Genomic DNA, 18,850 nt, shown 5'->3' with positions numbered 1-18,850 from the left:
AGTACTCCGAACTGTTAAAAGGATCAGTGTCGAATCTAAAATAAATTACTAAAAACATATTCATAGATAATAGAGAATTTCGATTCATTACAAAATAAATTACTAAAAACATATTCATAGATAATAGAGAATTTCGATTCATTACAAATAGATACTCTGTATAGCATAACAAAGGTGGACGGAAGCGCAGAAGTTACTGCTATATCCCTAGGGAAGGCATAATGCCACAACAAAATTACTACTGCCACTCGTTTTTGTGAGACAGTGAATAGTAACACTCTCTTAGCTTTGCCTTGTATTGGCGTGGCATTAACAAAAAGGGTTGTGGCATTATCAATCCCCTATCCCTAAACTAAAACAGGAACAGAGCAAACTTTGAGCTTCACCTCCTCGATGGGCAACCTATCCTCCGGAAAAGGGCACCCTGTGACCCTACTCTCCCTTAAAAATCCACATGGTTGAGGCGTTACACCGCTCGCCACGCCTTCAATATTGGTACAATTCCACAACATTTCTTTAGGCTTTTTGGCTAATCCAATGGTCACATTGGATAAGCAAATGCCCTTGAATACATCCTCCTTTATCCCCTCTAAATACCCCGGCATACTCACGTTTGCGGCTACCATGTCCATATAGTTGATTCCTTCGATCACGGGCAGAGCTCTTGGGTTATAGTGCCGGTCAGGGTGGACCCGACTTGAACTATAATATCCAGTCATCCAAAACACGTACTTCATCGTCTTCATTGTCATTTTCCTTACATAGATATTCCTATTGAGAAGGCACAAAATATTTCATACACTCATTCAGTTGCAAATAGGGAGCATGTAACGAGTAGGTCAAGTACTAAGGTATTACGGTTACCTAACAAAGGCGCCACGGCCAGGGGAAGTCTTGACACGGATTCCTGACTCGGTGTCAATGGCAGTGATGTGTTCTGCTCGTACATTCTGGATGCCGCCAGACATCTCACTGCCGAGGGCGATAGTGGCACTAGTCGGAGATATGCACGTGAGATGACGTATAACCACATCTTGGGTTGGCATGTTGAAGCGAATACCATACTCGTCCCACCCACTTTTTATCGCTATGCAATCATCTCCTGAGACTATGTAGTTGTGTTCTATCCTTACATTCGAGCAAGAATCTGCAAAACCGTGCAGAATCGTAAGAGGCTCTCTTCCTCATCCACCCATTTCCACAATGCAAATATCGAGATTAAAATATCACTAAATAACAATAATCAACAAGTTTAGCAAACAGATGAACATGCAAAACCAACTTTTACGGTGTTAAGCACGTACCAGGATCAATGCCGTCAGTGTTAGGAGAATGAGTTGGCGCGAGGATGGTAAGCCCACGGATTATCACATCCCTGTAATGAATATAGGTGGTCATTTTTTTACTGCTTTCTGAACACCTGAATATGATGTCTTATGCGTATAGTGAAAGAGGAAATATATATACCTGCAGTAAACGGGGTGAACATTCCAATTAGGGGAATTGAGCAAGGTGAGATTAGAAATCTGGACTCCATTGGAGTACATGAGCTCGATCATGTAAGGTCTGGTTTGTCTGAGCTCATTACTCTTGTACTTCTTCCACCACGACTCCCCTTGCCCGTCTATTGTGCCATTAGCACCTGCAAACCATGAAATATATATCTGACTCGTAGAAGTATCATCCTTCAATGACTTCTTATGCTTTTTATTTAGTACTCCTTCCTTTCAAGTCCTTTTCACACGCTTGTCAAAATTCCTCGCACATAATCTGAACAAATTACTTGAAAGGAGGGACCGGAGTAGCAAATAGACAAAGGTGATATCGTGTAAAGTCAAATGTGCAATGAATAGAATGGAAGCATGCTAGTGCCAGACTAATTATTGCTGGCCCTGGTTCTGTCTATACCAGAACATTTTTCGCAATCATCAAGTTCAAAAACATTTTAAGAGCATAACAAGACATAGAAAACACCCCAACATCTCAACAATAATGACCATCTTGAGTGCAATTACCGGTAATGACAACGTCAGTAAGGTTGGTTCCGAAAATGAGACTGGCAAAACGTCCAGCTGGGGCGTCTCTTCCTTTCCCATAAGATGGCAATGGCTCAAGTATTGGATATTCTTTCTCATCCTACAAATTTATACCACCACATAAATCCGAGTTAGAATTCATTAATATCGTCTGCCTAATCCAATTTATCCAATTCTTAACTACCAATCAAAATCGAGTAATGATCAAAGAAGATGACAGTGTGCCTAGGATGCTGCAACACTTCATAGGACAAGCTTCATTACTTGTACTGTTGTATGTAACTACTACTCACGAAATTTGAAAGGAACTTAATACGTCCTACGTCCTGCTCCCTCTAACTCGGTTTAAACTTCATTGTAGTTTTCGCATAAGAAATAAGAAAGTTCAATAGATTTATTTTAGCAAATAAGACTTCTAAAGAATCATTGGATGTCAAAGTACAGTGTACACAACAATTTGAGAGGCCCATCTTTTGCAAAGTTATTTTTACTTTCTCAGCTCTTATCATACTGTCCCTTGACTACCTTACAAGAAATGTGTTGATTACCATCTGGAAAATACCGGCCGAATATTTGTAGTCGGTAAGTTTATAAAATCGGTTGGTTTACCGACTGATTTTAGATTTTACCGACCACTTCTATCGGACGGTAATGCGTGTTGTTTTTGTAGTAGTGATCGTTTATCTTCAAAAGGATGAGTACTCTCAACATAATTTATCATTCTTATTCCTTATCTTTAACAGAGAATCTTAACTATCTGATTTAAGCATCATATAATAAATTTTAAGTTGAAAATATAATTTTATGGAAGATTTTAGCAAATGTAAATTGCTTTAGTACAACATTACCTATTGCTTCAAAATTGCAGGAATAACTCAAATGTCGCAACCTTACGTGAACAACATAAGAGACTGTTTTCAAATGACCCAAACAAAAACTCATGTCAAGAACCGTGTAAAACGTAAATGTTTTTAGTATATAATTTTTTTTAACATATTAAGAAACCTAAATCAAAATGGCTCCCTAAAGTGGTTGCGCTTCTTTCTTTTGTGAATTAGCGGTCCTTCGATGCAGTTCTCGACGCAATTTTCATCTTGGGTCATTCAAAAACAGCCTCTTTATGTTGCTAACACAAGGGTAAGGTTGCGTACATCCGACCCTCTCTTACCCCGCAATTTGTGGGAGCCATTGAGGCATTGGGGTAATGTTGTTGTATTAAGAAACTTAAATAGTCAAATGCATATTGTCATCACAAATAGTACTCCTATGTTAAAAGCATTGGACTTAATCTCATAAACATGTCCAATAGTTGACCCTAATGAATAGAACAATCAACAATCAAAGTTGAGAGGAATTCAACAAATATTAATTAGTGATAATAGTATCCAAGGGAGATATTGTGTGAGATACTCTTGGACAACACTAAAAGACAAAAGCAAGAATATAATTCCAATGTCCTTAACAAAAGGGACATTTTCCCATGCTCAAAGTTTGGCATTGTCACAAACGTGCCTTCTTCTTAGCTCTTTGGATACCAGAATTGCATGACAAGTCTATTAACTTTAGACATATGGTACAATTATATGTTGGGACAAATGATACTTTAGGTTACTATTTTAGCTTACAGAGCAAAACCCTTATGGACTAGTAGTATCGAGATTCAGTATCATCCTCTCACATGCCAAAGATACATTATTTTAATAGACCCAACATATTGTATATGAGAAGGTGATACCAGACTCGCATTATCTCATTTTTCTTAGAGGTTTAGATTTATATGATGTTTATAATTTCATGCTTCCAATATTAACATTCTCTACACAAATCATCAAACCTACAAAGTTGTATAGTTCTAGTTGTAATGTAAAAGCATCCATCAATTACGGAGGTAATTGAGGACAGTAGACAATAGTTTCTATACTTTCACTTTCTATGCAGCCTAAACAAAGTAGTTGGGTGGATGGGGGTGGGTCCCAGGCTTAGGTGAATAAATTGAAGCAGTAGTTTCAATGCATGAGCAGTGCACTGAGTGACTGAGTGAGAGCATACTAACTGTCTACCTGAACCAACTAAAACATTATACAGCCTCACAAAGTCTCATCAGCAGGTAAATTTAAGTTGTAATCCCCAGAATCTTTATCATGTATAACGATCTAACACAATAATTAGTCATTTATATCATATTCTATGAATATATAATAGTCTGAAATTCGATAACACTCAGTATGAGTTCAAAACTCACACGTTAACATTTAGGGTGTATTTAAATACAAAGACAGGCAAGTACAGAGAAAGAAGGTAAGAAAAGGGAAAGGAATGGAAAATGGAGTAATTATCAACATTTTACACTTTTGGTACGTACACATTTCATAAATTTTGTTAACCATAATTAAGAATTTTATTAGTAACGCAGGAACAAGTTGTCCCCACACTCCCACTCAAAACAGAGAAAAATTCACGAGTTATAATCACAGTCCTAAAGCACATTATTTACGGGCCGTATGTCACAAGCCGACTTCTCTTGACAACCGCAAGCAAGTCGCGCCTCGTACGCCCATATTATAATGTGAGACAATTATACTAGTTACGAAAACTGTAAAATCAGCGCGAATAATAGAAAATAATTTACTAATAAAAAACGCGGCCATGAAAAAAAAAGAGGGGGAAATGAAACCTGAGAAGCAAGGAGAACAGCACCCTGATGAAGATAAAGAGTGAAATGACTAATAAGAGAGAAACTGCCGGTTAACCACCTGCCAGGTGGCACAACCAGCTGGGCCCCACCGTCGTGGGTTAACCGGCTAAGGTAGTTAACTGCAGCTTTAAAGGCTCTTGTATTTAACGTTTTCCCATCACCTTTGGCTCCAAATTCAGTTACGAATGCACTGTGTTTCCTGCAGTTTAATCCTCTGTATAATTCTGTGTTTACCCTTTTCCTGTAACCTGCTTTTCTCCCTTCTGCTTCGCTAATTACGGTGTTTAGCAGGAGTAACACAACCACCACAATGTATAACACCTGCATTAATTAAGACGACGTATATAAATGATTAGGACGGAGGCAACACAAATTTACAGATACTAAGATAAAATATGCAAGAGGTAAAAAAGAAAGGGGGGGAGAGTTACAAGAGAGAATCTATGTTTGTGTAGAGATGGTGACATTGTGTTGTAGTTTGGGTAAAATAAAAGTAAATTTGTTTTGTTGGGTGAGAGTGATTTTTGGAAGAGAATGAGTGGAGTGACATAAGGTACTATATATAGGGGATGGAATGGTAGAGCCTTTTTTTATGGTTCTAACTTGTACCATCCATTTCGATCAATAGTTATGGATTCTTAATTATACAAACACCAAAGGAAAAACAAAGTCATTTTTGGACCATAAGAACGCAAAAGGACCAAAATGCCTACGAGATGGCCCAAAATTTTGTAGAGATTGAGGGTATATATGGTAAATTTGCAAACGAGTTACCGTAACACGCAGGAATGAAATAGATAAATATTAACCGGACTGAGGGAGCAGTGTAAGTTTTCTTTTGAAGAAAAGAGTTTAATGGCGGTTTAGGTTTGAAATCTAAGTCTCGAATATCACTTCATTTTACTTGTTCAAGGACCTGTATAAAACTATAATACCGTGATACTAAAAAAAACGTCTATTATGCATCGCTGCAAACTCGTTTTCCTAACAGGGAAAAACTTTGTAGGCCTCAATATTCATCAGTCCTAAACACTCTTTGGATGTTTAGAGAATTCAAGAAACAGAATAAGAGGATATAATATTTTAAGTAGTTTCCGGAGAAATCCTTGTGTCCTCCCGGGAGGATCGTCCTCCTTACACCCTAAGCCTTTATAATTTTTCGGTTTTTGATAGTAAGGAGTACAAAATTTTCACAATGGGAGGCAAAGTGTAGGGCCGCAAACAATGAAAAGTCACCAAAAGCAGGTGAAAACTGTTGTAGATAGATAGAAACATCTCAGTGCAACTTTATATTTTAAAAAAACCGGGAATTATTTAAGCAGTTGAGTAAAACGTTTTTACAATGAAACATTGTAAAATCATTGGCTAAAGATAATGATGCCCTCCTTATAAGATGTTTTAGTACATTTATTTGCGACAAATAGCATTTGATTTACAATAATACTTGTATAAAACCGTTTTCCACAAGAAGTGATATGGTAAAAACACAACAGTAATAATGTTCCTTCCTTCTGCCTAGATTACTTGATAGAAAAGTTCAGGAATATATATACTTCTGAAGAAAAGATTTTAACTAGTAAGGAGCAAGGACTGTCATATTAGCACCTTAAAGCAATGATAAAATAGTTCACTGGTGTTCTTATATGAAACAGTTTCACACAAATATATCGTAAAACCCACGTACTAGAAGTATTTTATTTCAATAACCCTATGAACAAATTTCCACCAACTAACTAGACACTATTATTTTTATTAAATAAATAGTTCTACAACATTACCGTCTTACAAGAGGCTTACCACTTCCATGGAGTGTAGAACTATGCCAAGGAAATAAGGACGTAGACTACTATACAGTGCACACTCGAGCTCAACAGCTCATATCAGCTACTTCTATTGGGTTAAGTCTTACAGCCAGTCTTGCTTGTGACGGGCTAATCCCGTCACAAGCTTGTGACCTCTCACAAAAAGGGAGAGGGGACAAGGTGGGGCAACCCCCATGTGCCTCCCACTCCCCTCTCAATGGACATTTTGTGAGAGGAAACGGTATCCGTCACAAGCTTGTGACGAATATCGCAGTCACAAATGAGAATTTGTGCAAGTCTTATAGAGTAGCCTAGCATAAAGCTATGAGAATTTGTGTAAGTCTTATAGAGTAGCCTAGCATAAAGCTATGGTATTTATGGTGGTACTAATGTAAAAACCATTTTATAGAAGACTTATTAGTTGGGATTAAAGAATGTAAAACTACTATACTCCTTCCCTGTCCCACACTTCCACTACAGTTCACTTAGGCTTTACCAAAGAAAAGTCCGGGAACAGTCTATAATACCCTTGCGTTTATCTGCTCCCTAAATTTGCGCACAAATTCTCATTGAAGACGGACATTATCCGTCACAAGCTGCAAGTGGCACTATCCATGGGTGCTCCATTTCCCCCCACTTGCCCTCCCACTTGCCTTATTGTGAGAGGAGCACTATCCGTCACAAGAGTCACAAGCAAGACGCTTTGAAATTTGCGATAGGCTGGATGCCTAGATCGCACGACATTATCGCAAAGAAGTCGAAGGCGGAGCTGGCAAGGTGGAGTACTAAGAATGGGTAATATTGGTATTTCGCAAATCCAAGAGTCACTAATCACTATACAATCCAAAGAAACTAAAATTTTATTAACACATTTGTGTTAAAACTTAATACTCTATATAAATAATTGGTATGGGGAAGGGGAGAGTGAGTATACTTGTTTCTTTGGTATAGTTTTTTAAAGGGGATTGTAAAAGCAATCTTTTATTGACTGATTCAATCCCATATTATGACTACCAACCAGATTACTAAACCAACTAAAGTAGTTGACATTTACGGTGTTTAGATGGACAAAGGATTGCATGACAGAAACTAAATATGATAATTATGATAATAATTTCTAAAAGGCTATACACCACATTACCTCTAATAGCACACGAAAGAAGAACACACACACACAACACTACAATGGAGAAGAAACAAGATCGACCAAGTTTTTGAGCTCATGTTCTCGTCATTAACACGATTCAAGATCCTCTCCATTTCCTATTCATTTCCTCTAATAGCTTAAAATTATTACCGCAAGATCGTTCAAGAATGTAATCAAGACTGCTCAAAGGAAATGGAGGGAGGAGGTAAAAGAGAGGATTCCAATGGCATTAAACACTACCCAGTTCCAATCAGGATCCAACTAACAATAATTAAACTAGACTGTCAATTCATACATCCTCGACGAATATTCTAACACCCAATCCTCTGATTATACAATTCTTGTTATAATTATTCTAACAATTGTTTTCATAATACAATTAATTATATAATTATTTTAACACTTGTTTTATTCGAGTATTGGCGTAGCAGTGGACGATTAGGGTGCCCAGAAAGTCATTACTTAAATCAAATAAACAAACACCCACCTTACAATAAAATGTCAACCGTATGAATCGGAACCTAGAATCATAAAGACGTGCATGCGACTATGCAAGTAATATCCTGAATCTCACAGGGTGTATACAATGTACTCACAAATTCATTACCAAACAAATACTACTAGTTTCTTGATCAATCTTCACACCAAAGTTGAAGCAACACAGAGTTTTGATTGTGCAGAGATAATACACAAGGTCCACATTTCGGATTTGGCGATTCAGATTTACGAAAATAGGTACTCTCATTGCTTCTAACATGTACTCTCTTTATTTCACTCAATTATCCTCCGTTTTTTCATGATAGGGGACAATTTTGAACCACGACTCCCTGAGACTAATTGAGTAAAATAGGAAAGTACTAACATACGGAATATTTTTCCATTATGCAATATGTTCATCGTAAGGTCTTGCTTGGGGAACGGGTGTTTTTACCGGGAAAATATAGCTCAAAACAAAGGAAAAGAGGGCTAAAGTCATAGATAATTGGTAATGGATGAGAAAAAAGAGGTGAAAGAGAAATTACTATCCGCATATGGAAGTAATGGATGATTACCTAAGTATGGAGATGCGTAACTTTTACGCCTTTCTGGGGGTAACCACTGCCATCCCTTCGTTACTTTCACGTTTCACCTTCCTCTTTTGCCACTTTCTTTCGCTTTCTTCTTCAACCTCTATCGTCCCTGTAACAATTACCCTATACTATGCCCAAATAATTAATTGCAAAACAAAGCTCGGCTTGTGGCTCAAAGTCATGAGTCGTGACGACATGCTTAATCTAAAATTCGAGTACTCTCATAATTTAACCCCAACATTTTTTTTTTCATTCTGCTTTTGATGGTATCCTTTCATTGACCTCATGTTGAGGCGACAAACATGTGCCTCATGAGTCATAACCAAATCAACAATGAGAATTTGGTCTAAAGATTAACTTTCAAATACTTGGTTTTAAGAATTCGACTATCTCTCCCCTTTGATTGTCTCCGAGGTTACTCTTTGCCATTTCCAATCCTACACAACAACTAAGGAGTCTTAATGGTATATGTTACGGAGTAATATTATTTCCACGGGGCAAAACCATCTCCAACGGTTCTAGTGTCAAGCATGGACGCCACACACACCGTCATGGAAGACAAATGCATATGCCTAATTATGAACCATAAAATTGGCTTTTACACTGGATAATGGATATGTATTCTCCCAGTATAACATGTGGCATAAATGTGACATGGAGAATACAAGTGCCAGACATGATGTGTGTCGGGGACGGCTATTTCTGTCAAATGTTAGAAAAAGTGTTGAGCCGTGTCGTGTTAACAAAGGGACACGGCTCAACTCGACTGCCGAAGTAACTTGGCGACATCCTAAAGCTTTAACAAAATACAGAGTATCAAATTTGAAATTTTGTTGTATTAGCCCGTCGTTAGGTGGTAATCAGCGTGGCTACAAATATTGCTTGCAGAAAACTCCTACTCACTGAAAGAAAATGGAGAAAGGAGAAACCGACAAAGACGAACTTGTGGTTGCAATCGGGTTGTCAGGAAGTCGAAAAGGCAAGCTCATTCTCAAGTGGGCAGTAGAGAAGTTTGTACCAGAGGGTAAAGTGAGGTTCAGGATCATACGTGTTTACCCAAAAATAACCACAGTACCTACACCAAGTGAGTCATTAAACTTAACTGCAAAACAACTCTACAGTTTTTACTACCTTTTGATAAACTCCAATTATTTCAGATTATAACTTTATTAACTGATAAATTCAATGGACAATTACTTTCAGTCGGAACTTGGCTACCTGTATCACAAGTTACAGAGGATGTAGCAAATACTTATAGGCAGGAAATCGGATGGAAGAAAATGAAGGCACTTCTTCCCTACCAACAGTCCTTAAAAGCACAAAAGGTTAATATTAGTCTAGTACAGTAATTTTGACAGTTAAACGCACCTGGTTTTGAGGTAATTCTCACGACGATTTGCATGGTTATTCTCACAGGTAAAATCAGACATTGTAGTGCTTGAATCAGATGATATAGCACTGACATTGTGCTCAGATGTTAATAAAAATTCCATAAGACATCTTGTTGTTGGGCCTTCGTCGACTAGCATCTTCTCAAGGTACCCCTCTGAGTCCTACTACATCAATGCTTTCGAGATTCTTCATCATCTGCGCACAAGACTTATATAAGACGATCTTACATGTGCGACCAACCCATTATACAATTTTTAAATGAAGAATACTTGAGGATTTGAGTTGGTCTTACATGTGTCACCGTCTCATACAAGACTCACTGCATCTTCATTATGGCAATGATATGCTCAAAGCCATGATTGTTTTTGTAGGAAAACCCCCAGGACGGGAGATCAAAGCCTATCAGCAGTTATTTCAGAAAATGCTCCAAGTTTTTGCTCAGTTTATGTTGTTGCTGATGGAAAGCTTCAGTATCTGCGTGCATCAGAGTCAGAACCAACTGTGATCTCTGTCCCCAACACAAATGGGTCATCAAGCACACTTCCAGATAGTACTTCCGGCTCTTCTTCACTTACAATAGGTATATTATCTAGTGATGTAAAAAGAGTCATTTTAGTGTGACTACACATAAAATTTTCATTATGAGTCGTCTGTTAATAGTCTTTACGTGTCGTTGGAACATGTTAAGGCTATGTACGTCCGACACGCATATTCTTCAGTCATTGATAGACAATTTGTTGGACAATACTCTACACAATTACCACGAAATCTGTACATACCACACTACTTGCAGGAGGCATTGAGAGATTGTGGACTGGTAAAAAAGAATCTTAAATTTCCTGCAATGCCTTAGCTTTCAACTGTAGATTTCAGCTTCCCTAGTTAATAGTTATGGAATTTACTAGGATTGTTTTCACTGCAGGCCGTGTGTTGAAGACCAGACCTTCATCACCAAGATGTAAGTGGATACGAGCAAGTTCTCTGATTGGAAAAGATATTTGTGATTACAGGTTACTCATAGTATTCTCATATACACACTGCTTTTACAGACCCAGGCTCAGGCTCCGCTTCTTCTACCAACAACTCCAAACCCGGACTATCAGAACCTCACCCAAACCATCTGGATGTACCAAGTCGAATTATGGAGCCAGTGGATACATCCCATTATACCCTGAGCTTTGGGAATGAAAGTGCTGCTGGTAGGAGTTCTAGCAGTGGAGATTCAGGGTCATGGGTTTCAGATAGAACGTCCCCGGGAGGTTCATTGGTGGGGACAATGACTCCACCCCCAAGGTCTTTTACAAGCACTCCGCCTGGAGGATCTTTTGCGGGGAACACGCCCACAGGATCCTTTGTTGGGACCCCACCCACAGGATCCTACATGGGAACCCCGCCAACAGGATCATACATGGGGACTTCCCCTAATGCATCTTTTGTAGGAACACATCAAGCAGAGTATGTGGAAGGCATTACGCCACGAGGTACTCAACCCCAACGACAGCCACCAGCAAGTCCGGAAGCAGCTTCCCAAGGCCAGGTAGATCGTCTAATATCAATCATTTTATTTTTTTAAGTGGTGCATGATTATATGAATACATGAATTTACAGCACTTCTGAGAATTTTACTCCTGCAGATATATGAACTTGAAAAGTTAAGGATGGAACTGAGACATGTTGAGAAAATGTATGAGCTGGCTCAGAATAATAACATTGATGAGAAGGTAAGCATACTACTAGGGTGGAGGCTGCTTAAGACAACATTGCCCCTATGCTTTTAAGTCTCCTACACATGGCAAAGTATGAGAACGGGGGTTCACAAGAACTAGCCTTCACCCTGAATTTAAAACAGTGAGAGGCAGTAATGCTCCATAACGATTTTTGTGTCACAATTTGCATAGACTGACTGCTAATTCACAGTAAAAAAAAAGAGCACTCTTTAGTCATTTTGTTATATTCCTTCACGTTCCAAAACCAAAGAATTGCAAATTTTCGGGTCCACTAAAAATGGAGATCATTGTCAGTTATCTTGTAATAATGTAATCTTGTTAAGCACTTAAGCTTGCTCCAAAAAATCTCAAGAGCTAGGTCATATACTCATATCCTACAAACAATTTCCATTCAGACTAGAATACAGAAATTTAAGCTAGTTTCTAGTTTTCTACTCATGTCTTTTTACTATTGTAGTTCCTCTTTCCACTTAATCAGTTAAATACTCTAAGCAAGGAGCGACTGGAGGCAGCATTAAAACACAAAGAGGAAGCAGCTAACGAAATAGCTAACACAGAGAAGCATAAACACATAGCTGAACAATATAAAGCAGAATCGGGTAAAAATGGTCAAGGAAACAAACCTCACCACAAAGAAAAGAAAGATGCTGCTCAGAAGGCAGAGGACAGCGAAAACAAGCTTCAACAGCTGCTTGCAAGTCCAGTTACTCAGTGTCAGAAGTTCAGTTGGAGCGAGATTTTAGAAGCCACGTCATCCCTATCCCAAGAATTTCGGATTGGGGCGGGTGCATTTGGGACTGTGTTCAAGTGCAAGTTGCATCACACTACGGTCGCAGTGAAGGTGCTTCATTCCAAAGACACAGTCACAAACAAGCAATTCCTTCAGGAGGTATGAACATCTTATGCATACCACTTGCTCGGAAACCACATTTTTGCTTCCTGAAACCCAAAACTGTAACTACTCTGAAAACATTACTGCTTCTAATTCACAGTGTGGTTCTCATTTTGACTTTTTGAGGTCAAAGCTCTTAAAATATATTACAACAAAAAATATAATAGGGTATTAAGATATACAATTGTTGCCAAAAAAGTCTCCACAATTTTATTTTACACAAACAAATGACGTGTAGGTACAAAAAAATAGAGTCAAGACCCTCTCCATTTAGATCCATTTCCTGACAGTGGTCCAGTAGTCCAGTAGTCCAGTGCCTGTGTAATCTGACGATTCCAAATTTACGGACAAAAAATAGAGGATCCTAATTTTCAAAAAAAAAAAAAAATGGGCAAAGTGTCGTCGTCATGAAGGAGCATAAAGTGAAATGGGAAAAAATTGTGAAACTTTCCAAGTAACTGCTGGAGTCGATTCCTCTTTCCCTCCCTTTCATTAGTTTCAACTCTATCTAAATTATGCATTTCCTAAGTGGCGAAAAGAATCTTGAACCTACGAATAAGAGAAGACTCATTAGTTGTAAGTCTTATAAGTTATAACTGTATTATTCTGTGATTGAACAGCTTGAGATCTTGAGCACTATTCGCCACCCACACTTGCTGCTGCTCTTAGGAGCTGTTCCAGAAGAGAGCTGCCTTGTCTACGAGTACATGGAGAATGGTAGCCTTGACGATAGGCTATTTCGAAAAGACAACTGCCCTCCACTTCCATGGTACGAAAGAATCAGAATTTGCTGGGAGGTGGCAAGCGCTCTAGCCTTTCTCCACAGCACAAAACCGAGACCTATTATTCACCGTGACCTGAAACCAGCAAACATCTTGCTTGATAACCATTTAGTCAGCAAGATCGGTGATGCTGGGCTTGGAACAACAATTACTATGGAGCCAAATGAGAAATCCCTCAAAACCCTGTACAAGGAAACCAGTCCAGTTGGTACACTCTGCTACATTGATCCAGAGTACCAAAGGACAGGGCGGGTATCAACCAAGTCCGACGTCTATGCTTTAGGGGTGGTGATCTTACAGTTGCTGACAACAAAACCTGCAGTGGGGATAGCCTATTTGGTTGAAGATGCTGTAGAAGAAGGTACATTAACGGAAATTTTGGATAAAGAAGCAGGAAAGTGGCCAGATGAGGCAGCACAAGAACTGGCTTCATTAGGGCTACTGTGTTCTGAGCTAAGGGGTAGAGACAGGCCTGATCTAAGAGAGGTTATTCTTCCCACACTAGAGCGGTTGAAAGAAGTGGCAGATAAAGCCCGGGAACAGATTGCGAGTGCGCCGCCAGAACTGCCAGCTCACTTCATCTGCCCTATTTCAAAGGTATGTTTCTTTTTAACCTTGGACCTCATAATAAACCAGCGAAACACATAAACAAAAGACAATCAATGACTGTTAAGAATCAAGGATGTTGAAGAAACCAACACTTACAGGAAATCATCCACTGATTTTATTCTTTTTGAGTAAAGAGAGAGCCACAAGGACAGTTTTAGTTCTGGCGAGTCGCGAACCCACCACATGAGTACCACCATTACATAGAATTACCCGATAAGGTAGCTGGAACCACAAAACATAGTTTCATAACTTAACAACTTTTGTGCTTGTTTTATACCACAGGAAGTCATGGACGATCCCTATGTAGCAGCAGATGGATACACATATAATCGTGCAGCGATAGAGAAGTGGTTGGCAGAAAACAGCACATCACCTACCACGAACCTCCCACTTCCACACAAGTTTATAATGCCAAACTACACCATACTTGAAGCGATTAAGCAATGGAAGTCCAAGCAACTACCCAATTGATAACCCATCATTCAAAGTGGGATCTAATCATGTGTCATTTTTGCCTCTAGACAGCTCAGGGTCTTTGCTTGACTTCAATTTTTTTGCCGCTCAAGTGCATTACACCGCAGCAATTTACTCAAAAGGACCCCCCATATTTGGTCCAGCATGAGAAATATTAATTCTCTTTTGGTTTGTCGTTTTATTTCTACTAAATCAGCGGGTAAATAGAATAACTTACCAATATTTTTCAAAAACAAAACATGGTAGTGACCATTATATAAACTATAAACATATAAATGAGTGACTGTTTTTTAGGTCAAAACTCAAAAGAGGCGAGCATGAAATCCAGAACGCGTAATGAAATCATATCAAGTTGCAGTTGTTTACTCTAATGTCTGGTTTCAACATTAAATTTTCTTGCTTATGTTCAGACGAAAAGGTTCAAATAATCCAGACAGTTTTCTTCCTTACCTTATACATTAAATTTTCCACATATAGTTTTTTTTCCTCAATCAATCTACACAGCCATCATCTCATGTTTCCTTATCTATGAACAGCAAGCATTATCCAGTCTGGGGTTCACAAAACACCTTGCTTGCCTCGAGTTCTCTTGCAATTTAAAAGCAGACATACACTCTTACCTGATTTACCACACTGATTCTTGACTTAATTCACTAGCAAGTTATCAAGCAACAGCTAAGGAATCTCACGTGTACTTGTGTAGAAATATAAACTGATGGTCAAATCCAAACACGTGAGTACATGACATCTTCCCGTAATTGGAAGAATGGATACTGTTAATATTACAACAATTCTAACTCCTAGGAATTATTCATGCAGTCATGCTACCAGCAATCAGTTAATCACCAAGCAGGTAATGGACAAAAAGGATAATGAAAAACAAGTTTAAACCCCTCAAGTCCAAACCATAGTCAAATATCTTCGGCATCAATCTAATCTAACAGCCAAAGTGTCAACCTTACATAACCATTCTCTAGCCTTCCTCCGAAATAATGTTGAGCACCGTTTGGTGCAGTCTTCCAAAAAACAATTACCTTTTGTATAGACTAAGATACTTAGAAAGAAGGGAACAAATTCCCTTGTTTGGATAGTATGTTGGGTTGGAGGCAAATGGAGATCCATTCACTTATACTAGACAAATTAAAATTCCCCCAATACAAGAAAGATTTGACAGCCCCCCCCCCCCCCCCCCCCCCCCCCTTTTTTACGTCCTATTTTATCCACCAAACCCTTCGTGAATTCATTTCCAGCAGGTTGAACTGGACGCCTCGTAGGAGGTGAGAAGGGCCCTTACTCCATCCCACGCAGTGTACTACTATCGGCCCTAAAGAGTTCAGCATTATAATTTTACTGAAACGAAAGTCGTTTAGGCAAATCATTGTCCAACGAGAAACCATGATTAAATTGCCTACCATCACAGACAAGCAAACAATTTGAATCAAATTTCATTGATGAAAACTACCCAAATTAAAATCAAAATAACGCCACAAAAACTACAACATTGTCACAATCGCAAATACACAAACAACCATTTGAATCATTGAGCAATTGCACAGCTATATTTAACACAAAAATCTCTGAATTCCCAAACAGGCAAACAATTCGAATCACATTTCATTGATGAAGATTATCCAAAATAACATTAAAAACAACACAAGAAAAACAAGTACACAAGCTACCATTGAGCAAATTTCAGAGCTACATTGAATCCCAAAACTCGAAAAAACAGTTTTCATACCTAGCAAATTTGTACAGAAACTCCTCAAACAACCTAAACACCACCACCAATTCACCAAAATCACCAACCAAGAAACGACAAAAACCCGCCTTTCTTAGGCTCTTCCTCCATCATAACAGCAGTCATACTATCCTGCTCAACAAGCCTCCAAGCCGCTTGCTCAAAAGCCAACCCAGCCAAACTAATCGGTTTATTCAAAACAAGCGGATACCCTCGATTCGTACTCCGAATAACCTCACTATCCTCCGGAATCACCCCCAACAACGCCAACCCTAACATCTCCTGAACATCAAGCACACTCATCATATCCTCACCCTTAATCATATCCGTTCTAACCCTATTAACCATCATTTTAATATCCTTAACCCCATCACACTCCAATAACCCGGTAACCCGATCCGCATCCCGCAACGCGGTAATATCCGGCGTTGTAACCAACACCGCTTCATTCGCGGGGGTAATGGCGGTTATAAAACCGGCATCAATCCCCGCGGGACAATCAATTAGGATAAACTGCGGGTTTATTGATTGCTTAAGCGCGTCGGTGAGCCAATTTAGGGCTTTTCCGCCGAAGGAAAGGGGGATTTTGGACCGGGGTTTCGAGATACAGAGGAGATTGAGATTCGGCCAGCGTTTGTCTCGAACTAGGGCTTGGTCGAGACGACAATCGCCGTTGAGGACTTCGAGTGCGGTGTAATTGACACGGGATTCGAGGCCGAGGAGGAGGTCGAGGTTGCGGAGACCGACGTCGGCGTCGATTAAGACGACGGAGAAGCCGTGGCGAGCGAGGGAGATGCCGAGGTTTGCGGTGGTTGTGGTTTTACCGACGCCGCCTTTACCGGAGGTGATTACGATTATTCGGGGTGTTGGGCCGGAGAGTTGGGGTTTGCGGTTGTATTGTAGGAGGGATTTTGTGGGGGTGGTGAGTGTGAGGTGGGGTTTAGGGGGTTTGTGGTGAGGGAAAGGAAGTTTGGTTGGGGAGAATGGGGGGAATAAGGTGGGTTTAAGGAGGAGCATTGTGGTTGGGAGGTGGGGGTAATGGAGAGATGTTGTTAATGGTGGAACTTGGACGCCATTGATGAGGGTGAAGGAAGGTCAATGGTGATGACTGATTAAGATAAATGGTGGAAGAATGTTTGCGAGTTGAATTGAGAGTTGAGACCACGAGTGTGTATACTCTAATCTGTGTGTCAACGGACTTGGGCTTCTGGGACAAGCTCAATGTTTGGTCTCTTTTTCTCTCTTACTCCCTCCGATCCAGACCAAAAGTAACATGAGAAAAAACGGAGTATTTAAGAAAATGTGGAAAAAGTGAAGGTAAAGAGGAAAAAAAAAAAAAAAAGCAGACCATGTAATTTTACACAAATACTACTATACAATCAGTTGTATAATAAGTATTGTACAACCCTATACATTAATCCGAGCTTATGTGCAATTTTTTTGAGTTTTGTAAGAGTTTACTTTTTTTATATTTAAATGTGTGGGTTCAAAAACTTTGAAGCATAGCTCATATTCGTTTTAACAAAACTCGAAAACTTTAGTACATATCTCAGATTCTACACCATACAACTGTATACAATTGGTTATATAATCTACTAATTGGAAATTTTGTGTTTAATTGGATGTTGTTATATGGGGTATGTAATGGCATTTTGTATAAATATTAAATGGGTATAAAGATCATTTGGTAATGTTGTGGGTCAAATAAGGAATGTTACCTTTGGTGTGGATCGTCCGTTTATAGTAAGTGTTACCTTTGGTCTAGATCGGAAGGAGTATTAATTTTGAGATGTCAATCCCAACTCCGACGGTTCAAATTCGCTCAATTTCCTTAAAAAAACTGGAATTTCATTTTTCTTAAATGTTCTGGATTAAATTTAAATAGTTTAGATCTCGCGCAATGAATGCGCGGTATTTATAGAGTTACTAATATAGATCGTGCAATATATGCACGATATTTATAAAATTTTACTATTTAGTGTATTATTTATAGAATTTAAATTGACGATTCACGTATTTGCCATGTTTCTCTTGATGTATTTTTATTAGAGAAATAAATAAAAGTTTAAATCGTAAGAAATAATAAAATGAGTATTTTTTTGAATTTTTTGTTTTGTTTTTTTTAACGAGAAATTAGTGATGTTAATTTACAAATATTTACTAATATAACATATTTTTTAGCTGTAAAGTTTTATTATAAAAAGTCAATGAATTTTAACAAATATTTACTAATACCATATTTTTTAGGCGCAACTTCTTATCATAAAAAGTCAATAATTTTTTATCAAGAAGTTCTTTAAAAAAAATTACTGATGCTAAAAAGATCAGATAAATTTGTGTAGAATGTGAAATATTAAATGTTATAAATATTTAAATACAAAATATTATATCCATTTATAACTTACCATGTCCACACATATAGTATATGCTAAAAATATCAAGCACTATTCTAGGAAATATTTTTAGGCGGAAAAAGTTAGAGTTTC

The 18,850-nt window shown here is 38.5% G+C and overlaps 3 protein-coding genes across 3 annotated transcripts; 1 reads left to right on the top strand and 2 right to left on the bottom strand.

Annotated features, from left to right (window-relative positions):
* Nucleotides 1–48: 48 nt before the first annotated feature.
* LOC141618352 (putative polygalacturonase) lies at nucleotides 49–5,289 on the bottom strand. Its single transcript, XM_074435450.1, has 7 exons — nucleotides 5,163–5,289; nucleotides 4,711–5,052; nucleotides 2,016–2,136; nucleotides 1,468–1,642; nucleotides 1,305–1,375; nucleotides 865–1,147; nucleotides 49–771 (listed from the first exon to the last, which is right to left on the bottom strand). The coding sequence occupies exons 1-7, from the start codon at nucleotides 5,196–5,198 to the stop codon at nucleotides 348–350; spliced, it is 1,452 nt and encodes a 483-aa protein (XP_074291551.1). The 5' UTR covers nucleotides 5,199–5,289; the 3' UTR covers nucleotides 49–347.
* Nucleotides 5,290–9,551: 4,262 nt separating this feature from the next.
* LOC141620780 (U-box domain-containing protein 35-like) lies at nucleotides 9,552–14,719 on the top strand. The gene is made up of 10 exons (XM_074437563.1): nucleotides 9,552–9,834; nucleotides 9,954–10,075; nucleotides 10,167–10,288; nucleotides 10,514–10,722; nucleotides 11,065–11,317; nucleotides 11,436–11,679; nucleotides 11,777–11,863; nucleotides 12,348–12,758; nucleotides 13,382–14,140; nucleotides 14,435–14,719. Exons 1-10 carry the CDS (start codon nucleotides 9,663–9,665, stop codon nucleotides 14,621–14,623), a joined length of 2,568 nt encoding a protein of 855 aa, XP_074293664.1. The 5' UTR covers nucleotides 9,552–9,662; the 3' UTR covers nucleotides 14,624–14,719.
* Nucleotides 14,720–16,204: 1,485 nt separating this feature from the next.
* Nucleotides 16,205–17,507, bottom strand: LOC141618341 (septum site-determining protein minD homolog, chloroplastic). The gene has a single exon (XM_074435443.1). It carries the CDS (start codon nucleotides 17,379–17,381, stop codon nucleotides 16,425–16,427), a length of 957 nt encoding a protein of 318 aa, XP_074291544.1. The 5' UTR covers nucleotides 17,382–17,507; the 3' UTR covers nucleotides 16,205–16,424.
* Nucleotides 17,508–18,850: the final 1,343 nt, after the last annotated feature.

The sequence above is a fragment of the Silene latifolia genome, chromosome X (genome assembly GCF_048544455.1).
Source record: "Silene latifolia isolate original U9 population chromosome X, ASM4854445v1, whole genome shotgun sequence".
In the NCBI taxonomy this organism is placed as follows: domain Eukaryota; kingdom Viridiplantae; phylum Streptophyta; class Magnoliopsida; order Caryophyllales; family Caryophyllaceae; genus Silene; species Silene latifolia.
The sequence above is the reverse complement of the archived record's forward strand: the minus strand, read 5'-3'. Positions and strand labels throughout refer to the sequence as shown.